The sequence below is a fragment of the Rhinopithecus roxellana genome, chromosome 10 (genome assembly GCF_007565055.1).
Source record: "Rhinopithecus roxellana isolate Shanxi Qingling chromosome 10, ASM756505v1, whole genome shotgun sequence".
NCBI classification, from domain to species: Eukaryota; Metazoa; Chordata; class Mammalia; order Primates; family Cercopithecidae; genus Rhinopithecus; species Rhinopithecus roxellana.
In genome coordinates this window covers 94,457,202-94,482,967 of record NC_044558.1, presented here as the reverse complement: position 1 = coordinate 94,482,967, position 25,766 = coordinate 94,457,202, and the positions used below count along the sequence as shown (strand labels likewise).

The window sequence follows — 25,766 nt, the reverse complement described above, 5'->3', positions numbered from 1 at the left end:
ATTGGCCAGGCTGGCCTTGAACTCCTGACTTTGTGATCCAACCGCCTTGGACTCCCAAAGTGCTGGGATTACAGGCATGAGCCACCGTGCCCAGCCCACTTTTTGAATTTTTATGAGTACATAGTAGGTGCATATATTTATGGAATATGTGAGGTATTCTGATAAAGGCATGCAATATGTAATTATCACATCAGAGTAAATGAGGTATCCATCACCTCAAGCACTTATGTATTTGTGTTTGTACTAATTAACTTTTGTTATTAAAATTATTATTAATACTAATTGCTAATAGAAATATGAATAGCATTGATCATTGTTAATTTATTGCTATTGACCCTTGTGTTGTAATTGTTATTAATCCTGCGAGTCTTCGGCTTTCTGGAACTTGGCCAGCAGGAGGTGTTGGCGTTTTTCACAGCAAGGAGGAAGGGCGGTTGGACCTACTCCCCTAAGATGGCCTGACTTGTTTCCGGGAGCTACCGATCAGTCGTGGGAATTTGAATAACTCTTTCACTCCTTGGGCCCCAGTGACCTGCCTAGTGGGAAGAGCCGTGGCTCGCCGGCCTCCCAGTGGCGATGACGACCTCGCTGTGCTCGTGGCAGCGGCACTCTCAAATCTAGGGCATGGTGATGGGAAGGTTATTTGTTGGAATCCCTTTGCCTTTCCAAGGGAAAATAAACACAAAAAGTAAGAAGTCTTGGGGTCTCAGCGAGCGCCAAAACAAAAAACTGGACTCCGGCGGGGATGCCGGCAAGAAGCGACTAAGTGAGGAAGGAAACCAATTTGGGCCTCCGAGAAATCTGGCAGGCGAGAAGGTTTGAACCGTGATTAAAAAGGGGAAGAACCACAAGTCCCAATTTAAGTCAGCAGAGCTGCTGTCTGGGCAGTGAGAGGGAAAGTGCTTGTGGCTGGCAGATTTCAGCAGCCATTTGGCATTGGCTGGGTACCAGGCTGCTCTGTGGGTGCTGCCTGGCAGGTGCATGGCTACAGACAAGTAACTGTCCTCTCTTGGCCTCAGTGTCCCCAGGTATAAGAAAGTGATCAAATAATATGGGATGATCCATTCAGACTTTTTTTTTTGAGACAGAGCCTACCCAGGCTTGAATGCAGTGATGCAGTCTTGGCTCACTGCAGCCTCCACCTCCGGGGTTCAAGTGATTCTCCTGCCTCTGCCTCCCCAGTAGCTGGGATGACAGGCACCTGCCACCATGCCCGGCTAATTTTTATATTTTTAGTAGAGACAGGGTTTCACCATGTTGACCAGGCTGGTCTCAAACTCCTGACCTCAGGTGATCTGCTGGCCTCGGCCTCCCAAAGTGCTGGGATTGCAGGTGTGAGCCACTGCACCCGGCCTCGTTTAGACTTCATTGACATTCCCCCACCCCACCCCTCTTCCCACATCCTCAGATGCTGTGTGAACAGCTTGAATCCCACGCTCAACAGGTCCTTCTCCTCACAACCCTCCATCGCACCCTTCTGCCCTCAGAATAATTCCCAAAGTCCCCACCAAGACCTTCAAGACACCATTTGATGGGTCCACCTTTGAAACATCATCTCTTATCAGTATGGGTGTCACCACTGCCTTTATGACTTTCTTCCAATGCACCACATGTATTCCCATCTCAGCACCTTTGCACATGCTGTTCCTTTGGCCTGGAATGCTCTTCCCTCAGACGTTATAGCACCTGGATCCTTCTTCTTGTGGGGGGATTCTAAGTTCACATGTTAGTTCCTCAGAGGTGTCCTTCCTGAGTCCCGGCTCTAAGACACCCCTTTCCTGCTCTCCATCCCATAACTGTTTTGTAATTGTCATAACTGATCCCTCTTACTTATTCGTGCCTTTATGTCCCCCCACTAGAATATCAGCTCCACGCAGGCAGAGATATTTGTGTTGTTCACTGCTGTGTTCCCAGCACCTACAACAGTGCTCGGCACATAGTAGGTATTTCGTACTTATGCGCGGAAAGCAGATTTTTGTGGTCCTTTTCTTCAAGGTCATTGGACACCAGGAATCCTGTAGCAGACTGGCTCCCTTCCCCCATCTACTTAGAGTCTGGAAATCCCCACCTTATGGGGAACCCCTTCCTGTAGCTCTAAGGCCAGGGCTCGGGCCGGTTTGTTTAACACAGAGCGCTTCCTGGAGCCAAGCCTCGAGATAACTGCTTTAATGCATTAACTCACTTAATTCTCACTGCCAGGAGAGTGGGTACACATTATTTCCATTTCATAGGCAAGGAAGTGGAGGTACGGAGAAGTCAAGTCATTTGCCTGGGTAGGAAGAGGGGGAGGCAGTGGAATGGAGACATTTGCTGCCCGGGAAGGCTTGAGGTGGCCCCTCCAAGCTGGGGGCGTGGGCGACTTGTTTCCTGTTGGGGGAGGGGGAGAAGAGTACATTCCTCCCTCCCCGACCTCCCACATGTTGGGGGAGAGGCTGGCTGAGAGCATGCCCCACTCCGGACTAGGGGGAACCCCACTGTCAGTCTCAGCTCCCCATGAGGCCTTGGAGAAAATGTAAGTAGCCCGGGGGCGAGCAGGGGGGTGGGCGCAGAGTCCACGGAAGCCAGCGGTCCGAGAGGAATTCCTGGAGAAAGATGCACCCCTCCTAGAACTGGGGGACAGGACGGGTGGCCGGAGGGAGGCTGGTCTATACGGGCATCGGCTGTAGCAAAGGCGAAGCTGAGGGCTGGGACCAGAACCCAAATCGGGGGCCTGGGGCCGTGGCGGGTCAGGTCAGCATGATCGCAGATAGTCAGCACCGGGCAGAGCTGGGCTCCCTCCCCCGGGCGATGATGAAAGCCGTGGTCGCTATTGCACTGCCCAGCCCTGCGGGCACTGATAAGGCCCTGCAAGAGGGAGTCAGCAAGGGCGCGCCCCCTGGAGGCCAGGCCGCTCGACCCCGCCCGCCCTAGGCCCCGCCCCTTCATCTGGCCCCGCCTCCAGGCGCTGAGGCACCTGGTGACCTGCCGGCGTTGAGTGGGTGGGGCTAAGGTCGCCCCGCCCCTCCGATCCTCCTTCCTTCTAAAGGCTGTGGGACTCGAAATCAGGTGGGCACGTGGTGGGCGTGGCTTCGCAAGGCCTCGTCTTTTTCCAGACTCGCGCCAGGAGAGCCCTCAGACCCGGGCAGTCGCGGACTAGCAGAATTGGTAGGCGGGGCCAGTCCTGGCTCCGCCCTCATGGCCCGCCCCTCCAGCCGAGTCTCCGACTCGCGCGCGGCCTGAGGCGTGGCTCCTGGTGTCCCTGCCCCGCCCCTGTCGCGGCCGCCCTCCCCCGCCGGGCTCCGCTCGCACGGCCGGTTCCTCTTTACATAACGGCGCGGGGCGGCATGGGCCCGGGCCACCGCCTCCGCCCGGCTGCCCGCCCGGACTGTCGCGGCCCGCGGTGGCGACGGCGGCCGCTGCAAAGTTTCCCCGGCGGCGGCGGCCCGGGGGCGCATCCTCCCGCAACTGTCAAGCGCTGGCGGCGGAAATGATGAGGCGCTGGCCATTTTCCGAGCCCGGGTTTCCTGCCTGAGCCCCGCTTGAGCGAGCCGCGAGCGAGGAGCCGGCGCGCGGGTGAGGACGCGCCCAGGGCGGGGGCCCGCCCGCCCCCTCGGGATTTCGGGGGCCCGGGGGCGCGCGACGCCATGGGCCGGCCGGGCCCAGAGCTCCTGTCTCTCAGGTGAGCCCGCGTTTGCCCGCGCTCCCCTCCTCCGGGGCCGGGCGGGCTTTCGTAGGGAAAGAGGAGGCCCGGTGTCCAGTTATGTCCGGGCTGTGCGCGTCACCCCCAGCCCAAAATACTGCCCTGCAGCTAACTCAGATGGAGGCGTTCCGGGGTGACGGCTCCCAGCGCCTACGACCCCCACTCAGCCACTCAGCCACTACCCCACCCACACACGTGTTGGGGAGAGCGTTGGGGTAACTGCGGCCGTGGGATGGGGGAGAGGGCATCGCCGACGCCCCCAGCCCACCCTACAGTAGCCTCGCCGATTGGGGGCGGCCCTCCCCTCAACTTGTGCCTGGGGAGGAGCGGTCGGGGGTCACCCATTGCTACCCTGAAAGTGAAAGTAGTCAAACTGAGACCGTGAGCACAGATGAGCCTTTGGGTGTGGGGGCAGCGGGGGAGGATGCGCCGGTCCTCCCCACACCCCATTCCGGACCATGTGGCTAAGAGGGTAGCGCCCTGATTCAGGAAGCCCCTCTCCCCAGTCCCAGCACTGCGAGGTGGGCCAGGCCAGGCCCCCGCATGCTGCTGAGCTGGGCGGTTCACCAGGGCTAGGCGTCCCAGACACAGGTTTCTGGGATTGATCCTCTCACACCTCTGGCCTGGGGTTCCCGGGGAATCCCCCGACCAAAAAACGTCCGGAGTGTGTGTTGGTCTTCTGGATCCACACGGTAGGGAGGGTATTTCAGAGGCCTCTGATGCCTAGTGCAGAAATCCCCTTCCCTCCCTTCCCTCCCTCCGGCCAGGGGAGCTTTGTTTTGAGGGAGGGGGACTGCATTTGAGGAACTGGAGAGGAGGGTCTTCCTGCCTGTCCCGCTTCTTTTTTTCTTTAGTTTCCTCATTCTCCTGTTTCTCTTCCCCATTCCCAGCCACAATGATGTAGGTGAGGAGGTCACTGCCTGCAGCTGGGGGCCTCCAGGGAGGGGCACGGCCAGGCTGGGCTGAGTGGGAGGAAGTGAAATCTGGTCGGGGGTTCCGAGTAGAGGCCCCGGCAAGGCGATGTCTGCAGGGCCTGCTTTGGTGGCAGGAGGGACGGAGATCTGACCTGCAGCCCCTCGCTGGGGAGATGACAGTTCTCTAACACCAGCCAGCAGCCAGGCCTCAGGGCCCCTGCCAGGGCAGTGGGCGGGTGGATCTCCAGGGATGCAGGCGCAGGTTGTGTCTGGGTTTCCCATCACTGACCTGGCTGCCTGAGTGGAAACAGCTCTGGAGGCTCCTCGGGACCTGCCCTCGTGGAGGGAGAGCCGGCAGAGGCCACCTGGGCAGGCTGGGCTCTGGGGATGAGAACCAGGGCCTACTGGGGGAAGTTGGAAGGGTTTTTAGTGCACTTTTCTTGAGCCTTTTCCCACAACTCCCCTCTGGGAGGGAAAATCCTTCTGAGCCAAAGGGTGAGCATTCTTAGAACTTCTGTGAGTCCCCGTGGGCCACAGAATGGCCAGCTGGGAAGGGGCTGGCCCAGAGCATCAGCAGCTGGGGGCTCAGAGTCTTCAGGGGCTCGGCAGGAAGCGAAGGAGGATAGTGAGGAGGGTCCTGGAGACTGTTTTGCTGCTCCTACTGCCTCCATTCAGCTGAAGGCGTGGGCAAGTGACTCTTGTGAACCTCAGTTTCCCCCTGTGTAAAATGGGGGAATGACAGGTTTGCAGTGGAGATTTAATGAGCCAGTGTGTAATGAGCACCTGCTGTCTGGCAAAGAGGGTTCAGTTGCAGGTGGTGGTGGTGGTAGTGGTGATTTTATCATCGCCTTCATTAGTGTTACTGTTATTGGCTATGAGGTGTTCCTTCAGCGGTCTTCCTTGAGCATCTCTTGCATACATAGCACTGGAATTTCCTGGGTCTTTGGGAGCAAAATTTTGAAGATCTGGGCACTTCCTTAGCTATGAGGCCTTGCTTAACTGCCCCACCTCAGTTTTCTCATCTGTGAAATGGGTGTGCTAATATTACCTACTTCTTAGGGTCACGGGAACCATGAATGAGTGAATTCGCAGTGTCCAGAGTGGCTTGGTCAGGAGAAAGAGAAGTAGCCTTGGGGTGGAATGATCTTTTTTGTTTTGGGTGTTAGCTCTGCTGGCTTTCCTTCTTCATCCCCCCACCTCCATGCCTCTCAAACCTGGACCTGATCCTCCTTCTCCAATAAATAAAACTTTTCAGTACAAATCAGATCCCACAGGACTGCTGGGCCCTTGGATTTCTGGGTCCCGCTGTGCAATCCCCGGACATTCTCCATATCCTGGGTGGAGCAGAGCCGGAGGCACTTGGAAGGACCTCCTAGCTGCCAGTCTCAGTGCCACCTGTCTCTGGGGAGGGGAGACCGGGTGCCCTCCCTAGCCAAGGTGGGGAGGGTCAATGTAGGGGGTCTCAGGGACATAGTAGGGAGCTGTCCCACAGTCTGGGCCAATACAGCTCCTTTTGCTGAAAACACCTTTGGGACCCAGTTTACATGACCCCACACCCTTCTGAGGGCTGGTGTTCATAAGGGTCTCCCATTGCTGGGAATCCTTGGGTTGGTCACTTAACCTGTCTGAGGCAATTGAGACAACATCTGTGAAAGGCTTTAACAGCTGTGCGCTTGCTGTGACATGGCACATAAGGTACTGAGCACTGAGCCTGGCACTCAATTAACAATAGTAGATATTATTGCTATTATTAAAACGAGAGGCTTTTCCTGCTAAATTCCCACTTCTGCCTGGTAGCAGTATGGGCTTTGGAGCCGAATCTGGGCTCTGCCAGCTTCCAGGTGTGAGGTCCTAGGCAGGTTTACCTGGCGTCTCTGGTCTGGACCTCGCCTGCCCGATGGAAGCCAAGAGTTCCAGCCTCTCCAGGGTGGGTGTGTGAAGTACAGTGTCAGGACTGGAACTGTGTTGGCTGTACTTGCTCTGGCTGTGTGATCTTGGACTGGTCCCTTAGCCTTTCTGAGCCACAGGTCTTTTTGTCTATGAAATAGGGGTGATGCCAACTCCCTGTTAGGGTGGTTTTGAGAAGAGGAGGCATGCACAGTGCCCGGCATGCAATTGGCACTCAATAAGTGCAAGCCATTGGTGTTCATGTCCAATAGGGGCTGGCCCTTAATTGCCAGGTTTCCTGGGAAAATGGTCCCTAAGGGCCCGCGGGCGTTCAGCATCTTTGACGAGGCAAGGCAGGAAGGTGCTTCCGTCTAGCAGACCGGAGGCGCCTGCCTCGGCGAGTCCAGAGGTGCAGTGCCAGCTGCTCATTCCCTGCAAGACCCCACTCCTCACTGACACCCTTCCCGAAGAAACTGAGGCGGGCAGGCTGCCCAAGGGAAGTGACTCAGCTGGGGTCCCTTGCTGAGTCAGGCTTTATTGGACCCAGGAGTCCTGCATCCCAACTCCCCAGCTTCCCGGGGCTTGAGATCCCTTGGAGACTAAGCAGGTCCTGAGGCCTGGCAGCAGGACCAGGGCCACCACTGGGGGCTCAGGGGGGCCCTGCCACCGGAGTGATGACCAGCGTCCCTCTACCAGGGCTCCAGGATTCTGCTGGCCACCACTAGCCGTCCTTCCTCCCAGCAGGGGCAAAGGACACTTCCCCAGGGGAACAGGTCCTCCTGGCGCCCTCCCCACTCCCCGCCCCAGCCGGAAACCCAGCAGCTGAGCAGTTGGATAGAAGATTTTTCCTCCCACGCCACCCTGTCAGGGGTCGGCCAGCAGGGCTGGGCCACAGGCTTCCTTGTGAGCCAGGCCTGGAGCCCCTGGGGGCCCATCCGGATGTGGCTGCCCCCCGTCTGGCCAGGGAGGAGCCGGCTGCTGCCCAGGACATGTGTCCCCAGGGAGGCCTGGGAGGGAGGAAGTCTATGCCCTGCTCACAAGGGCTGACTCACAGGGCACCCAATGGGGGGCCCTGGCTGGGGGACTGGGAATGTGATCAATCAGGGAGGTGGACACACAAGGGGACCTCTGACATGGGATCTGCCCCTTCAGAGCTCATACACTGGTGTCATCTCAAGGAGGAGAGGCCCAGAGAGGGCAGTGTATGCTGGGAGAAGTGAGGTAATTGAGGGCTTATGCATGTCCCTCCTGATGTCCCCAAGCAGCATGTGGGGAGGAGGTTCACCCAGAGGCTGCCCCCCTAGGGTCTCCCCTGTCTGCCCTCAACCCAGAGGCAGTGAAAGGAAGAAGCCACGGCCTTGGGATGGGGGATGTGTGGGATTCTAACGGTGCTGCCTTTCCTGCAGGGAGATGGTTCCTGGTTTTCCCTACCTCCTGAAACCTAGCTGGGGCGGTGGCTGGGATGTCAGGCTGGCAGTGTGGGCAGAGGAAGCCAGAGGACATTTCCTGTTCTGGCAGACTGCGCTGGCCTGATAAATGTCCCCGGGGCACAAGGTGACCCCAGTAAGGGTGCATCAGTGCCCTGCCGGCTACCCCGTGGCCTGGTGTAGAACCCACCTCTCTGCCTCCCCAGGGCCCCTGCCTTCACCCCCCACTTCCCGTGGGCATCTCTGCATCTGGCAACTTAAATGCTGTGAAAGGGCAGCAGGCCACCTGCCAGGCAGTGTGTGTCAGAATCCCACAACTCTCTGGGCCTCCTTAGGACACAGGGTCTGGGCTCCTGGAACAGTTGGTGCTAGGCATGGGGAAGATAGAAATGTTCCTTGTGGCCTAGATTCAACTGGGAGAGCTCCCTGGAGGAAGTGTCCCCTCTGAAGGTGTGAGACTTCCTGCCTATGTCTGTGAGCTGGGGCAGGGGAGAGTGGAGGCTCTGGACTGGCCCAATTTAAATTCATTGACCACACTTAAAGAATTCTTCCCCAGGCTGGGAGCAGTGGTTCACACCTATAATCCCAGCACTTTGGAAGGTCAAGGTGGGAGGATCGCTTGAGCCCAGGAGTTTGAAACCAGCCTGGGCAACACAGTGAGACCCTCTCTCTACAAAAAAAAAAAAAAAAAAAGCTGGATATGGTGGCACATGGCTGTGGTCCCAGATACTTGGGAGGAGTGCTTAAACCCACAAGGTCGCGGTTGCAGTGAGCTGTGATCATGCCACTACACTCTAGCCTGGGTGACAGTCAAACCTGTCTCAAAAAAAAAAAAAAAAAAAAAAAAAAAAACTCTCTAAGCCTCGGCAGGGGGAATTCCTAGCATGGATAAAGGCTTTCTCTGCGTGTGGGCCTGATCATTAAAAGGAAAATTTTAGCCTCCCGGAATTATACTATTATCCAGGGTGATTAGATAGAGGAGAGACTGAGAAGCCCTGATCTCGGGGGGCCATGGATTAAGGGGACCCCACAGCTCAGCCAGGTTCCCAGCTGTTCAGGGTCCTGTGATTTCTCACTGACTTGGCTCCAGGGCACCTCAGGCTGGCTGTGCTTCTTGGGGAGCACCAGGCACCACTGCTGCTTTGAGGCCCTCAATAGCCCTCTGGTGGACCTGGTTGTGTTCTGAGCTTGGAGTCCTGAGATGCGGACACCCCCAGCCCCGGCTGGTGGGCGTGCAGCTAGTTGCCTCCACGTTAATTGCTGCAGGGAGGCACTTGGGGGTGGGGGACCAGGAGGCAGCAGGCTAAAATCTTCCTTCTCCACATCATCCTGCCCCTCCCCTGGCTGCAGGATTTAGGGAAACCCTGGAGACCCCCATAGCTGGGAGCTTCCTGCCCCAGAAGGAAGCCTGTGTAGGTGAGGGGTTCTCCTGGGTGCTGGGGCCCCTCTGTGGGGAAGGCGGTTGATTTCTCTGGCTGACCAGGCTCCACCGAAGCTCTGTGCTGGGATAGAAGTGTCCCAAAGACACTCTGCCCCCAACTCATACCCTACAGTGGAAACCTGGGGGCTGCAGGTCCCCCTGGCGTGATCATCATTGCTTCCTGTCCACAGCTTGTCAGCCCTGATCCCAGGGTTGTCACCATCTGATCAATTGCTTTTTATCTGCGCCTGGCATATAGTAAGCATTCAATAAACGCCACTGCCTGGGCCAGAGCCAGGGCCAGAGAGGGGTCACCTTCCTGTGGCCTGGCTGCCCTCCTGGCCAGAAAACCTCCCTGGCGCGGTCCCTTCCATAGCTTGGGCCGCAGCTGACTGCTCTGGGCTGGCAACTTCCTGCCCAGAGTGGCCTGAGCAGCCGCCTCTCCCCTGAGAAGGTCTTTTGTTCCAACTCCCCGTGACGCCCCCAGCCCAGCCCATGAGGCAGGCCCCCCTGTGGCTTCCCGTGGCATGCAAGCCTGACTCCGAGGCTGGAGCTCTTTTCTAACAGTAATAGTAAGAAAATAGCAGCAGCCACTCATAAGTCCCGTGCCAAGCACACTGCAGACATCAGTTCTTTTTTTCTTACAGAGATATGGTCTGTTTCTGTCACCCAGGCTGGAGTGCAGTGGTGTGATCATAGCTCACTGCAGCCTCGACCTCCCGGGCTCAAGCGTCTTCCTGCCTCAGCCTCCCGAGTGGCTGGCACTACAGGCCTAGCCACTATGCCAGGCTAAGTTTTTTGTATTTATAGTAGACACGGGGTTTCATCATGTTGCCCAGATTGGTCGCAAACTCTGGGGCTCAAGCAATCCTCCCGCCTTGGCCTCCCAAGGTATTGATAGTATAGGTGTGAGCCACTGAGCCCAGCCTCTCATTTTTGTTTTCTTCCTTTTGCCCTGTGACTGTTTTCCTGATCATTGGTCGGTCTGGGACCTGGACAGAGCTACTGCCGACTCCTGACTCGCACTGGAGCTGAATGAGACCTTTATATTCTCTCCTCTGGGACTCACTCATTCATCCAATAAGCATTCATTGGAAAGTGAGCCCTTCTTGTGTGCATTTATGCACTGATCAGACATTTTGGGGGTCCCCTCTGTGTGGGGGTCTCTATGATCACTAGCTATGGGGCTGCTCTGTTTCAGTTTTCCCATCTGTAAAATGGAAGTAATTGTTGGACCTACCTCCTAAGGCTGTTAGGAACCCTGGGAGAGGTAATGTTTTGCAAAAGTAGTTAGAAAAATGCCTAATGTGATCTTGGCATGGTGCCATGAGCCTGTAGTCGCAGCTACTCTGGAGGCTGAGGCAGGAGGATCGTTTGAGCCCAGGAGTTCGAGGCAGCAGTGAGCTATGATTGTGCCACTGCACTCGAGCCTAGAAGACAGAGTGAGACCCTGTCTCTAAAAAGAGAAAGAAAAATGTCTGATGTGTAACAGACGCTCAGTAAATGCCATTGTTCTTATGGGAGGACTGGTGGAAGGGGCCCAGTGAGGGGGGTTTCCCAGCCGTTGCCTGGACAGTGAAGGACCTGGAGTGGGTGCAGCTGTTCTGAGGAAGGCTTCTGCCAGAGTTTGGCACTGCAGTTGGGCTTCAAGACTCTGACGTACAGGGCTGCGCAGAAGGTAGGATGGCCCAGGGGGCGGGGGAGGTTGGTTCATGCTGGTTGCCATGCATCTGCCAGGAGAGCACAAATTTGCAAATCCAACTGATCTCTTGCATTCATATGTTCATTCATTCAAGAGACATTCATTGAGCTCCTGCTGTATGCTAGGAGCTGGAGATGAAGCAGGGAATGACTCATAGAACTCAGTCTGGTAGAGAGATAGTCACTAATAAAAGCATCCTGTCAAGTGATAGTGTGACCAGTGTGCTGAAGGTCAAGTTCAGTTGGGAGCTCAGAATAGGCTTCTCTCATGTGCAATTGGAAGCAGACAGGGCAGAGGGAATGGCTCATGCCAACACCCACAGGCAGCTGGCGTGACTAGAGGCAGATCGTGTAGGTGGGGCAGGAGCCTGGGTCTGGAATCAGAGCTCTCTGGGCATCCTCCAAGCCACGAGGGCAGTGCCTGTCTCACCTGTGTGAAGGCTGGGTATGGGGAAGAGTAGGATTGACCAAGAACAGGTGCCCTCATGCAGGGGTAAGACCCTCCCCCTTCAGGGACAGGAAGAACATGATGGCCAAGGGCAGATGTGGCCCCTTACTCTCCCTTCCCATCTGCCTGACAGCTTTTACTGACTACTTACTGCAAAGCACCTACTGTGTGCGGGTCCCAAGGACCCTGTGATGTACAAAACTGTCGACTATAGCAGGGCACAGTGACTCATGCCTGTAATCCCAGCACTTTGAGAGGCCAAGGTGGGAGGGCTGCTTGAGCCCAGGAGTTTGAGACCAGCCTGGGCAACATAGTGAGACCCCATCTCTACAAAAAAATACAAAAATTAGCCAGGTGTCATGGTGCATGCCTGTAGTCCTAGCACTTTGGGAGGCCAAGATGAGGATAGCTTGAGCCTGGGAGGTCTAGGCTGCAGTGAGCCGTGATTATGCCACTGTACTCCAGCCTGGGTGACAGAACAAGACTCTGTCTCAAAAAAACAACAACAACAAACAAACAAATGATTGTCGACTATGCATCGCCCCCTTCCAGCGAGGGCAGAGGCACCTACTTCTGCTTTTTGGGGTCTCTTGAGGAGATCGGCCATGGGGGCTCCACCATGGCCTCATATGGCAGGGGGACCCTTCGTTGCCACTGCCCTGCAGACATGCCCAGTGGGACATGGCCACATGCAGAGACAGTGCCTGTGGAGGGGTGTGTGGCAGAGAGAACCCCATTTGCAGGTTCGCATCTCCACCTTGCTTTCCCTTTCATGGGTTCTCTACAGACACCTTGCAAGGTGGATGCCATGCTGCTACCTTGGTGCCAGATAAGGAAATCCAGGTTCAGAGAGGTTTAGTCAGGTGTCAGGAGCCACACAGCCAATATGTGGCCCCCTTTGTAATGTGAGCCCTGGGAGAGCAGTGTTCGTATGTGCTGTTCACCATGGTATCCCGGGGCCTAGCTTGGTGTCTGGCACACAGTAGGCCCTCAGTAATACCTGAAGGGAGGATGAAGGAGGGCGTGGTTGGAGACAGTGACTGTACCCAGGCCCCTGTGGCTCTGGCTATTGTGCAGCCACCTCCCCTGCCCAGGGAGAGAGTCATTGGAGTGGCACCACTGTTCATTCAGGGTGTGCTGATATCAGGGATCTGGGGCCCCGTTTTGTGCCCGAGTAGGGAGAGCTTTTCTTCTCCATCTTGAAGAGCAGACATGGACATGTGGTCGCCAGCAGGGGCCCAGGCCCAACCAGGGTCATGAGGAAGGAAGGATAGTACCCACAGAGGTCCCAGCTGTTCTGCACCGCGGACAGCAGAGGGGTGGGGGATCTCAGTGTCATTCTGGTGATGTTGTGCCTAAGGAAAGGTCCTCTGGCCACGGGAGGAGAAGGATGCCCCAGTTGAGATGGGCAGGCAAAGGTCTGCCAGTCCTGAGGGTCCCCTGTCAGTGCAGGAAATCCCTCTGGACCCCTTGTGACTTTTGTTAATTTATTCCTTTTTATTTTTTGTTTTATATTTATTTTTGTTTTTGTTTTTGGTGTGTGATTTTTTTTTTTTTTTTTCCAGGACAGAGCCTTGCTCTGTCATCCAGGCTGGAATGCAGTGACATGATCTCAGCTCACTGCAACCTCTGCCTACCAGGTTCAAGTGATTCTCCTGCCTCAGCCTCCCGAGTAGCTGGGATTACAGGCACGCACCACCACACTCAGCTAATTTTTGTATGTTTAGTAGAGGCAAGGTTTCACCATGTTGGCCAGGCTGGTTTCGAACTCCTGACCTCAGGTGATCTGCCCACCTCAGCCTCCCAGAGTGCTGGGATTACAGGTATGAGCTGCTGCGCCTGGCCCATTTTATATTTTATAGACACCATTAATATACTCTCATTGCAACACGGAAATAACAATAATAGCAGCCAGTCTTTATTAAGCACTTTCTACGTTCTAGGGCTTTACGTCTATCAATTCATGCTTATAATATGCCTATGAAGTAGTCATGATCATGGTTCCCCTCTTACAGATGGGGAAACTGAGGCAGAGAGTAGTCACATAAGTCACTTAAGGTCCCATAACCAGTAAGTAGTGGTTGCTGGGTTTTTTTTTTTTTTTTTTTTGAGACAGGGTCTTGCTCTGTAACCCAGGCTGGAGTGCAGTGGCACCATCTCAGCTCACTGCAACCTCCGCCTCCGGATTCAAGCATTTCTCCCGCCCCAGCCTCCTGAGTAGCGGGACTACAGGTATGTGCCACCACAGCCAGCTAATTTTTGTATTTTCAGTAGAGATGGGGTTTCACCATGTTGGCCGGGCTGGTCTCTACCTCCTGAACTCAAGTAATCCACCCACCTGGGCCTCCCAAAGTGCTGGGATTACAGGCATGAGCCACCACGTCTGGCTGGTGCTGGGATTTGAATCCACATTCCAGAATCTGTGTTCTCAGCCATTGTTGCTAGAGATAAGCAGTAACAAGCTTCTTGGTTACTTCCCCGCCATCCCCACCATCCCCACACCCCAGTTCTGATTCCTCCCCAGAAATACCCACTGTTTCAGGATGGGTTTGTTTCTGCCAGACCTTTCTTGCCCACCATTTACAAAATGTTTGTGTACACATAAACGTTAGTAGTTTGGTTTTATGTATGTTCATGTAAATGGGATCGTCTAGCGTGTCTTGTTCTGCTGTTTGCTTTTTCACTTAGTGAATAGCCCTGGAGCTCTCCCAGAGGTGGTGGCGTGGGTCTTCCTCACCCTTTCCCCCTGCTGCAGAGTCTTCCAGCCTATAGATGGGCCAGATTCTTTCACCAGTCTCCAACTGGTGGGCATTTAGGTTGTCTCTTAGAGTTTTTCCCCATTATAAACGTTGCGGCAGGAAATATGTAGCAGGGAGCAAGTGTTTCTCTTGAATACTTAAAAGTGGGATTCCTAGAGCCTAATTGCTCTGGCTAGGACTGTCAGTACTGTGTTAAATAGAAGTGACCAGAGTGGGCATCCTTTTCTCATCCCTGGCCTTAAAGGAAAAGTTGTCAACTTTTCACCATTAAGTGCAATGTTAGCTGTGTGCTTATCATGTAGGGTCTTTATTTTATTTATTTATTTATTTTTTGAGACAGGGTCTCATTCTGTTGCCTGGGCTGGAGTTCAATGGCTGATCATGGCTTACTGCAGCCCTGACTTCCTCAGGCTCCCAAGTAGTTAGGACTACAGGTGCGTGTGCTACAATGTGAACTCATTTTTATGTTTGTCTTTTTGGAGAGATGGGCTTTTGCCATGTTGCCCAGGCTGGTCTCAAACTGGGCTCAAGCGATCCTCCTGCCTCAGCCTCCCAAAGTGCTGGGATTACAGGCGTGAGCCTCCGAACTCAGCCTTTATATAGGGTCTTCAGTGTGTTAAGTACAACATATCATTTGTTGAAAGTTTTTATAATAAAGTTATGTTGAATTTTGTCAAATACTCTCTCTGCATCTATTGAGATGATCATACAGTTTTTGTCCTTCAAAAGCAAGATTCCAGAGTCTAGAATCAATTTTCCCAAGTTGGCCATGCCCCTTACAGAATGCCACTTGGTAGGAGAGTGTGTGTTTCCCTGCATCTTCACCAGCATTGGGTGTTAGGTCGTGTCGGATTTCTGCTGTGGTGCACGGTGTGTGACGGGCCGTCACCTGCTTGCCCACCTGCTCACTCCTTGTCGCCCCCCACCCACATGTCTTTCAGCCCCGCCGCACCACCTGGGTCTCCACCATGAACGGGCCTGCCCTGCAGCCCTCCTCGGCCTCCTCCCCGCCCTCGGCCTCCCTGGCGCCGGCCCCGCGGGGCTGGAGCGAGTTCTGTGAGCTGCACGCTGTGGCGGCGGCCCGGGAGCTGGCCCGCCAGTACTGGCTGTTCGCTCGTGAGCATCCGCAGCACGCGCCGCTGCGTGCCGAGCTGGTGTCGCTGCAGTTCACCGACCTCTTCCAGCGCTACTTCTGCCGGGAGGTGCGTGACGGCCGCGCGCCGGGCCGCGACTACCGGGACACAGGCCGTGGGCCCCCCGCCAAGGCCGAGGCGTCCCCAGAGCCAGGCCCCGGCCTCGCCGCCCCTGGCCTGCCCAAGGCCCGCAGCTCTGAGGAACTGGCCCCGCCGCGGCCGCCCGGGCCCTGCTCCTTCCAGCACTTTCGCCGCAGCCTCCGCCACATCTTCCGCCGCCGCTCGGCAGGGGAACTGCCAGCGGCCCACACCGCTGCCGCCCTCGGGACCCCCGGAGAGGCTGCTGAGACCCCCTCCCGGCCCGGCCTGGCCAAGAAGCTCCTGCCCTGGAGCCTGGCCCGGGAGCCGCCACCCGAGGCGCTGAAGGAGGCGGCGCTGCGCTACAGCCTGGCCGACGAGGCCTCCATGGACAGCGGGGCACGCTGGCAGCGTGGTAGGCTGGCTCTGCGCCGGGCGCCAGGCCCCGATGGCCCCGACCGCGTGCTGGAGCTCTTCGACCCACCCAAGGTAAGTAAGCCCTGCTCGCGGGGTTGCGCACCGTGCTGCGCCCTTCGCCTTCACCCTGGGGAGAGCGCCGGCTGGGGAGGTGTGATGGCTTTTCAGCTGGTGGCCACAGAGTGCCCAGAGGGAACTAGGCCCTCTTAAAAAAGAACTTTTAGGCCAAGTGCAATGGCTCATGCCTGTAATCCCAGCACTTTGGGAGGCCGAGGCAGGAGGATCGCTTGAGCCCAGGACTTTGAGACCAGCTTGGGCAGCTTAGCGAGACCCTATCTCTATAAAAAATTAGCCAGGTGTGGTGGTGCGTGCCTGTGGTCCCAGCTGCTCAGGAGGCTGAGAAGGGAGAATGACTTGAGCCCAGGAGGTGGAGGCTGCAGTGAGCCGTGATCATGCTACCCCACTCCAAGCCTGGGTGACAGAGTAGACCCTGTCTCTAAATAAATAAAATAAAAAAGAACTTTTTATTTTCGAATTTTAGATTTACAGGCCAGGTGCAGTGGGTCATGCCTGTAACCCCAGCACTTTAGGAGGCCAAGGTGGGCAAATCATTTGAGGCCAGGGGTTCAAGACCAGCCTGGGCAACATAGTGAATCCCTGTCTCTACTAAAAATATAAAAAATTAGCTGGGCACAGTGGCGCACGCCTATAATCCCAGCTACTTGAGAGGCTGAGGCAGGAGAATCACTTGAACCTGGGAGGGAAGGTTACAGTGAACCAAGATCACACCATTGTAGTCCAGCCTTGGTGACAGAGTGAGACTCGGTCTCAAAAAAAAAAAAAAAATTTTAGACTTACAGGGAAGTTGCAAAGATAGTAGTGTTCCTTTACACATGGTACCCAGCTTCACCGAAGGTTCACATCTTATGCTGCTGTGTACATTGGTTGTAGCTAAATGCCACTGTTCCTTTGGCTTTGCCAGTTTTCCTCTAATGTCCCTTTCTGTTCCAGCTCGCCACCCAGGACACCACATGAAGTTTAGTCGTTACGTCTCCTTAGGGGCCTGTTGGCTGTAATAGTTTCCAACCCTCTATTGTTGATAGCCTTGGGAGTTTTGAGGAGTACCAGTCAAGGATTTTGTACAATGTCCAGGGACACCTTTTTGGCTTCCCATTTGGGTGTCATATGGACTGGTAGCAGGTCACTCTGAGATCCTTGAAAACCCTGACTCGGACTGGTGTTGACAGATTGGTATTTTATTTCCAGAGGGCTCAAAACCATCAGAGAATTTCTCTGCACCTCCTGTGCCTTGGTGATGTTTTGCAAGTTAAAAAAAAATTTGTCCTTTGGCGAAACCCCATTGCTACAAAAAATACGAAAATTAGCTGGGCATAGTGGTGTACGCCTGTGGTACCAGCTACTCTGGAGGCTATGGTGGGAGGATCACTTGAGCCCAGGAGGTCAAGGCTGCAGTGAGCCAAGATCGCGCCACAGCACTACAGCCTGGGTGACAGAGCGAGACTCTGTCTCAAAAAAAAAAAAGTTCTTTTCCTTCACAGCTGGCTTAATTCCTACTGTGCTGTTGAGGCTGAAATGCACTGTGTTCTACTCACCTGACAGGCTCCATCTTTGACTCAGGTATGCATGACAGGACCATATAGCTTTCATCTAATTGCTCTCTCTTTGGGATCCTGTTACATGGTAGGGTCTTACTCTAGAGCATGAGCAAAACCTATGTGATACTGGCCCTGAGGGGCTCACGATGGGGGTGGAGGAAACTTACGGTTACTCTTTCATTCATTCGACAGATATTTATGGAGCACCTACTATGTGTTAGGCACATTCTAGGGGACCAGGCGGTCTAGTGGAGGCTCTTGAGGAAATAAACCCACAAATGAACATGGAGTTAAAACTGGTAAATTGTGTTCTAAAGGAAAAGCAGTAGGGTCTCTGGGAGGATAACTGAGGGGTCCCGGTTTGGTGGTTTGGGAGAGTCATCCAAGAATCCTTTGAAAGTAAACTTTTCAAACTTGACTGTGGCGTAACATGCAGACCTGAAAGTATGTGAAGTATGAAACACATCTGAAGCTCTGTGTTTCCGTGTGTGTGCAATGCAGGTGACAAGCACCCCAGAGGGCTCCTTCATGCCTCCCCCAGACCACTGCCCCATACCCCCATACATACCGCCTCTTATCACCAGAGGTTCGATTTCTCTGTTCTTGAATGTCATGAGTGGAATCATGCAGTTGGTTGCCTTTGTTTTATTTTATTATTTATTTTGAGACAGGGTCTCACTGTGTCGCCTAGGCTGGAGTGCAGTGGTGTGATCATGGCTCATTGTAGCCTCAACCTCCCAGCCTCAGGTTATCTTCGTGCCTCAGCCTCCCCAGTAGCTGGGATCACAGTCACGTGCCACCACTCCCAGCTAATAAATAGGCTGCCTTTTATGTCTGGCTCCGTTTACTCAGCATAATGTTTTAGAGATTGATCATACTTGTCAATCTTGTCAATGGTGTCTTCCTTTTTTTTTTTTTTTTTTTTTTTGAGACAGTCTCGCTCTGTCGCCCACGCTGGAGTGCAGTGGCCGGATCTCAGCTCACTGCAAGCTCCGCCTCCCGGGTTTACGCCATTCTCCTGCCTCAGCCTCCCGAGTAGCTGGGACTACAGGCGCCCGCCACCACGCCCGGCTAGTTTTTTGTATTTTTTAGTAGAGACGGGGTTTCACTGTGTTAGCCAGGATGGTCTTGATCTCCTGACCTCGTGATCCGCCCGTCTCGGCCTCCCAAAGTGCTGGGATTACAGGCTTGAGCCACCGCGCCCGGCCCTTTTTTTTTTTTTTTTTTGAGACAGGATCTCGCTCTGTCACCCAGCTGGAGTGCAGTGGCTCGATCTCAGCTCACTGCATCCTGTACCTCCTGTCCTCCTGGGCTCAAGCAGTCCTCCCACCTCAGCCTCCTGAGTAGCTGGGACCACAGGTGCATGCCACCACACCCGGCTAACTTTTGTATTTTTTGGGGAGATGGGATTTCACCATGTTGCCAATGTTGGTCTTGAACTCCTGGGCTCAAACGATCTCCCCACTTTGACCTCCCAAAGTGCTGGGATTACTGGCATGCACCACTGTGCCCAGCCTGGTTTGTTTCTTTTGAGTACTGAATAGATTCCATTGCACAGATGTCTTCATGTCCCACAACTGATTTATCCCATCCTCTGATGAATATTTGGGTTGTTTCTATTTTGATTTATGAATAAGGCTGTTATGAAGTTTGCATCTAGGTCTAAGTATGAACACATGTCCTTTCGTTTCTCTCAGGTGGATTCCTAGAAGTGGCATTGCTCAGTCATAGAGTAGGTGCATATTTACTTTAGAGAAATTGCCAGACTTTTCCCAAAGCAGCTGCACCATTTTGTGTCCCACCAGCAGTGAGCGAGAGTTCTGGGTGGTTCCGCTTCTCCCGCCAGCACTTGAGCACTTGGTGGGTTTTTTTTGTTTTTTGTTTTGTTTTTGAGACAGTCTCGCTCTGTTGTCCAGGCTGGAGTGCAGTGGCACAATATGGGCTCCACCTCCCGGGTTCAAGCTGATTCTCCTGCCTCAGCCCCCCAGTAGCTGGGATTACAGGCGTGCGCCACCACACCCAGCTGATTTTTGTATTTTTAGTAGAGACGGGGTTTCACGGTGTTGGCCAGGTGCTTGGTGTTGAGTCACTGGTGGGTGTGTTCCCGGATCCCAAGGTGGCTTTACTTTGCATTTCCTCGATGGCTCACAGAGGTTAAGCACCTTTTCATATGTTTATTGGCCACTGGAATTTGGTCATTTGTGAAGTACATGTTTTTATTGTCTGTCTATCCTTTTTAAAATTGATTTGTAAAAGTCGTTATATATTTTGGACAATTTCTTTGCATTTTAAACGTCATTTCCTACCTTTATGGGCTCGCTTTTCAAGAAAAGCAGTTTTTTTTGTTTTGTTTTGTTTTGTTTGAGACGGAGTCTCGCTCTGTTGCCCAGGCTGGAGTGCAATGGTGTGAGCTCGGCTCACTGCAACCTCTGCCTCCTGGGTTCAAGTGATTCTTCTGCTTCAGCCTCCTGAGTAGCTGGGATTACAGGCGCATGCTACCATGCCTGGCTAATTTTTTATATTTTTAGTAGAAATGGGTTTTTGCCATGTTGGCCAGGCCGGTCTTGAACTCCTGACCTCAGGTGATCTGTCCGCCTTGGCCCCCAAAGTGCTGGGATTACAGGTGCAAGAACACCACGCCTGGCCAGGAGGACACTTTTCATCCTAAGTAAATCCTAAGTAAATCACTTACTTTCATCCTAAGTAAATCACTGGGCCTTCCAAGCAGAAGGAACAGCATAGGCAGAGACCCAGAGTAGAGAATGTGTTTAGCATGTTTTGAAGAAAGGACAATATGAAGAGGCTGGTGTGGTGGGAGCACAGAGAGGGAGATGGGGAGCAGGGAAGTACATGTGGGTGGAGGACACTGGGAACGGGAGGACTTAGTGTTTTATTCCAAGCACAATCAGAAGCTGTTGGGAAAACGCAAGCACAGATAAAAACGGTTTTCTCATCATTTGTTTAAAATCTCGAGGCTGTGACACCATGAAAGACAAATAACGGTCTCAATACATGATCTTATCCGTGCAACACTGTGGGGTTCTTTTTTTTTTTTTGGAGACAGAGTCTCGCTCTGTTGCCCAGGCTGGAGTGCAATGGTGCGGTCTTGGTTCACTGCCAGCTCTGCCTCCCGGGTTCATGCTATTCTCTTGCCTCAGCCTCTTGGGTTGCTGGGACTACAGGTGCCCGCCACCATGCCTGGCTAATTTTTTGTATTTTTAGTAGAGACGGGGTTTCACCGTGTTAGCCAGGATGGTTTCAATCTCCTGACCTTGTGATCCGCCCGCCTCGGCCTCCCAAAGTGCTAGGATTACAGGCGTGAGCCACCGTGCGGGGCTGGAGTTCTTAACTTTGAAAAACAACTTCTGTGGCTGGGCGTGGTGGCTCATGCCAGTAATCCCAGCACTTAGGGAGACTGAGGCAGATTACCTGAGATTGGGAGTTCGAGACCCACCTGGCCAACATGGTGAAACCCCATCTCTACTAAAAATTATCTTGGTGGCCAAGCGTGTGGCTCATGCCTATAATCCCAGCACTTTGGGAGGCTGAGGCAGGCGGATCACCTGAGGTCAGGAGTTCGAGACCAGCCTGACCAACATGGTGAAACCCTGTCTCTACTGAAAATACAAAATTAGCCGGGGGTCGTAGCGCATGCCTGTAGTCCCAACTACTTGGGAGGCTGAGGCAGGAGAATCACTTGAACCCGGGAGGCAGAGGTTGCAGTGAGCCGAGATCACACCACTGCACTCTAGCCTAGGTGACGCGCGAAACTCCGTCTCAAAAAAGTAAGTAAATATATAAAAAATAAAAATAATTTTGGAAGACCAGGTGTCGGGAGCCAGCTGGCCCTGGGTTTGAATAATGAATGAGCTGCTTTCTCAGCTCTGGGACAAGTGGCATCACCTTTCTGAGACTCAGTTTCCCCCTGTATACACTGGAGGGTACTCAGTTCCTATTCCATAGGGCTGTGTATATCTTGGCGGGGAGAGCACATGTGCCGCGTGCCTGGCGCTGGGAGCACTCCATGAGTGCTGCTTTGTTGTTGCCATGGTTGTTGTGGTTTGTTATGGTTTTGACTTCGTGCGGAGAGCCTGGGTTTATTTCCAGTGCTGGCTGGGCCCTCAGGGGAAGGCATCCCCAAGACTCCTGTTCTCTGTGAGCCCTGATGGTAGGGCCCCATCAGATTCCCCAGGGCTTTTCCCAATCCAGGGAACCAGGGAGGTCCCAGAGGGCTTTGCCTTAGCCCTGGCTGCCTGGGGCTCTGTCACAGGCTTGGCGGTTGCTGCGGGGCCCGGGGTGTTGCCTGCAAAGCAAGCAGCCCTGGAGAGGCTTCTCCTAGCCCCTCGGAGCATCAGGTGGAATAGTCCGGGCGGTTCCAGAGCATCCCCTCAGTGAATCTGTGTTCAGGCGTTGGGCTGAGGGTGCTCAGACCACAAATTTTGCATGTACCTGTCAGGTAGTCAACTGTGACCCCTGACCTCTGACCTAGGGGTTGGCTCTGGGAACAGTTTTAAACAAAAGGATAAGAAAGTTCTGACAACCAGTGCATGGTGGCGAAAGGCTTAAGCTTTGGATTCGCACCTGCGGTCTGTCACTTAAAGGGTGCCCCGCAGGAGAGGGAGCAGATGTAATCCCAGTGGCAGCCTGGAGGAGGCCCTGCTGCCCAGGGCTGTAAGAGGCTTTGGAGGGGGAGAGCCAAGAGAAGGCAGCTGCCCAGAAGTCTGAGGCCAGGTGGGCCCAGCCCACAGGTGAGCCTCACCTGCAGTTGGGCCGCAGCTCCGCCCCTGACCTGTGACCCCAGGCCTGTGGAGCAGGGTGATGGTACAGCACCTCCAGGGGCACTGTGAGGGCTGCCCTGGAAGAGAGCATTCTGGGACCAGGGGTGTGCAAGGGAAAGGCCACAGCCTGCTGGGGGTGGGGGTGCGGTGGAGGAGATGTCTGTATTTTCCAAGGTCAGGAGAAGGGGAGAGAAGTCCCAGCTTTCTCTGGTCTCAGTGGCCACTGCAGGAGGGCAGCATGGGCCCTTGGCAGGTGGGAGGGAGCTGCCTTCCCTGGGGCTGGTAATAGCCAGGCATCCTAGGGTTCGAGGGAGCAAGAGGGGTGAGACTACAAAGGTGGTAGAGCTGGACTATGGGGGCCCTTGTGGGCCACCGTGGGGACTTTAGATTTTACACGAAGGGCAGTGGGAACAATTGGAGGATTTAGGCTTAGAGGGCCTGAGACACTTGCCTGGGCCACCTGGGGGTGGGAGTGGGTGAGAGGGACCCTCCAGGCTACCTGTGGTCTCCCAGCTCAGGCCAGCGATGGGAGAGTATGGCATGATTTCTTATGAAGACCTCCCTCCCCTGGGCACTGCTGAGCCCGAGGCAGGGCGAGGACAGGGGAGGAGTGTGTTTATGTGGGGGGAAGGTGACATGCCTTTCATCAGCCATCATCGGGGTCACGGCTGATACTCTTGCAACAAGACAGGTCAGCAAGAGAAAAGCATCACAAAGTTATTGAATCAAAGTTTTATGTGACACGGAGCCTCCAAGAATGAAGACCGAAAGACCCCAGGAAATGGTCTGTCTGGTGTTTAGGTTTGATGGAGCAGGGATAGCTGCATAAAAATGGAATTGGAACGAAAGGGTATGATCTACTGAGCTAGACGGAGGCGGGGTCCCAGCAAGGCCTACCTGCTCCCATTCCTCTTGGCCTCTGCATGGCGTTCCTTCCTCCCGGTATAGGAACTTACAGCCTGCCTCCCTCAGACAAGGTAGGTTGGAGAATTTCTTTGTGGATGACTCCTACCCAGGAAGGTAGGGGAGGTTTAGAGTTGTAGTTCCAAATTTTGTTTTTTGTTTTTTTTTTTTTTTGAGATGGAGTCTCGCTCTGTCACCCAGGCTGGAGTGCAGTGGCCAGATCTCAGCTCATTGCTAGCTCCGTCTCCCGGGTTTACGCCATTCTCCTGCCTCAGCCTCCCGAGTAGCTGGGACTACAGGCGCCCGCCACCTCGCCCGGCTGGTTTTTTTGTATTTTTTTTTTTAGTAGAGACGGGGTTTCACCATGTTAGCCAGGATGGTCTCGATCTCCTGACCTCGCGATCCGCCAGTCTCGGACTCCCAAAGTGCTGGGATTACAGGCTTGAGCCACCGCGCCCGGCCAGTTCCAGGTTTTATTTCTGGCTTTCAGAAATAAATATGACCCACCTTGAGGAAGAATTCTGGTACCGTTTTTCTTTCTTTTCTTTCTTTCTCTCTCTTTCTCTTTCTCTCTCTCTCTTTCTCTCTCTCTCTCTCTCACACACACTCTCTCTCTCTTTCTCTTTCCCTCCCCTCCCCTCCCCTTCCCTTCCTTTTCTTTTTGTAAGAGAGATGGGGATTTGCTATGTTGCCCAGGCTGGCCTCGAACTCCTGGCCTCAAGTTATCCTCCTGCCTTGGCCTCCCAGTGTTGGGATTACAGGCGTGAGCCACTGTGCCCAGCCGCCTAGTTTCTATAACTCGCTTCAGGGGAGAAGGGAGGGTGAGAGAGACAGGAAGGCAGAAGAAGGTCAGAGAGACTTTGCTTCTGAGGGCCCCTTCTGAGCCCTTCTGGTCTTCTTTAGTTCAAGTACTTAGCACGCCACAGCACCTTTCTTTGGGGTGTTTTCTGAGCCCCAACATTCATGGCCCTGAATATGTGCCTCTGCGTGCCAGGCGTTGCCCTAAATTCTTTGACCTTCCCATGAGCTGGAGTTCACTGACCCATTTGACAGATGAGGAAATTGAGGCACTGGGACAAGCACAGAGACTTACTTGCTTGGGTTTGTGAAGTGAAGGGGATCTGAACCCTGAGACGGGAACCTTTGATCCCAAGGGTCCCCTAACCCCAAGTCCCTGGCCACCTGCTGAACTGGTTCAAACCAGAGAGTGTATAATGCCAGCTCCAGGCTGGGCTGGACCTGAAGTGCGCATCTTACCTGGCAGTTACCAGAAAAGGAAATTGTACTGGTTGCCACATTTATAACCTAAAGTGGAGAGATTTCACAGAATCCAGACTTCTGGTTTCTCTTATGAAATCAGGGGATCAGCTGGGCGCGGTGGCTCATGCCTGTAATCCCAGAACTTTGGGAGGCCAAGGTGGATGGATCACTTGAAGTCAGGAGTTCAAGACCAGCCTGGCCAACATGGTGAAACCCAGTCTCTACTAAAAATACAAAATTAGCTGGGTGCGGTGCACGTGCCTGTAATCCCAGCTACTCGGGAGGCTGAGGCAGGAGAATCGCTTGAGCCCAGGAGGCGGAGGTTGCAGTGAGCTGAGATTGCGCCACTACACTCCAGCCTGGGTGACAGAGCAAGACTCCGTCTCAGAAAAAAAAAAAAAAAAAAAAAAAAAAAATCAGAGGATCTGGTGGTGCCAGGCCGGCATTGGAGAGGGTCCCAGCCTGGCCTGTGCTGCTGCTGGTTCAGCGGGAGAGCCTGACGGGGAGGTGACAGCAGAGACCCTGAGGGAAAGATTCCAGAAGCAGCTGCTAGACTGGAGTAGCTGGCCTTGGGCCCCAGACCTTCCTGGGGAGATGGGGCTCCCATTTCAAATGTAGCATACCCAGCCTGCCGGGCCTCAGTTTCCATATATGCCCAGGCATGGGTTGGCTGAGATGGTCTTGAAGTCCTGCTAGCCCTGGTGGTTCTGGAGGTTGAACCTCAGTTTCCCTCATCTGTACAGTGGAGGACATGATGGAGTTCTAGCTGTTGATAAATGCCCTTTAAGCCACCATTTATTGGGCTTTCCTTATACACCAAGCACTTTACTGACCTGGCTTCCTTTTATCTTCACAGCAGCCATGTGAGGGGTAGCTGCACCATTAGGCCCATTTCACAGATGGGGAGACTAGGTCTGAGAGAGCTTAGGTGGCTTTCCCAAGGTCTCACAGCCCCTGTGGCCGAGAGGGGCTTGGAACCTGGGCAATTGGCTGCCCCTGTGAGCAGTGAGTCTTTAGAAGGACTTACTGTCAGTATTATTGATGGTGCTGTTAACTGGGGCCCTGCATGGGTAGGGGCACCTGTTTTGGGCTCTCGGACTAGGAAAAGCTCCTGTGGCCATTTTATCCAATGCTGCCATTTTACAGATGCAGACACTGAGGCCTGGAAGGGGCTGGCCAGTGCCCCTCACCTGGCATGGAGGACTCTGCCTGGCACATCCCATCCATGGCCTCTGATGCCCAGATTGGAGAAGGGGTAGAAGAGGGGCTGGGGGATGCCTCAGGGGGATTTAGCCCTCAGCCCTGAGCCCCCCGCTGCATCACAGGCCTGAGTGCCCAGGAGGCAG

The 25,766-nt window shown here is 54.2% G+C and overlaps 1 protein-coding gene across 3 annotated transcripts in view; it reads left to right on the top strand.

Annotated features, from left to right (window-relative positions):
- The first annotated feature begins 3,292 nt into the window (after positions 1–3,292).
- SH2B3 (SH2B adaptor protein 3) overlaps positions 3,293–25,766 on the top strand; it is a 45,829-nt gene continuing 23,355 nt past the window's right edge. The window contains exons 1-2 of one of the 3 annotated variants that reach the window (XM_030939956.1): positions 3,293–3,552; positions 15,177–15,935. In XM_030939956.1, coding sequence (XP_030795816.1) covers positions 15,204–15,935 — 732 coding nt within the window. In that variant the 5' untranslated portion in view covers positions 3,293–3,552; positions 15,177–15,203. Of the gene's footprint in view, positions 3,659–15,176; positions 15,936–25,766 lie in introns of all 3 variants that reach the window. The other 2 variants (XM_030939955.1, XM_010378983.2) reach the window with 2 other exon arrangements.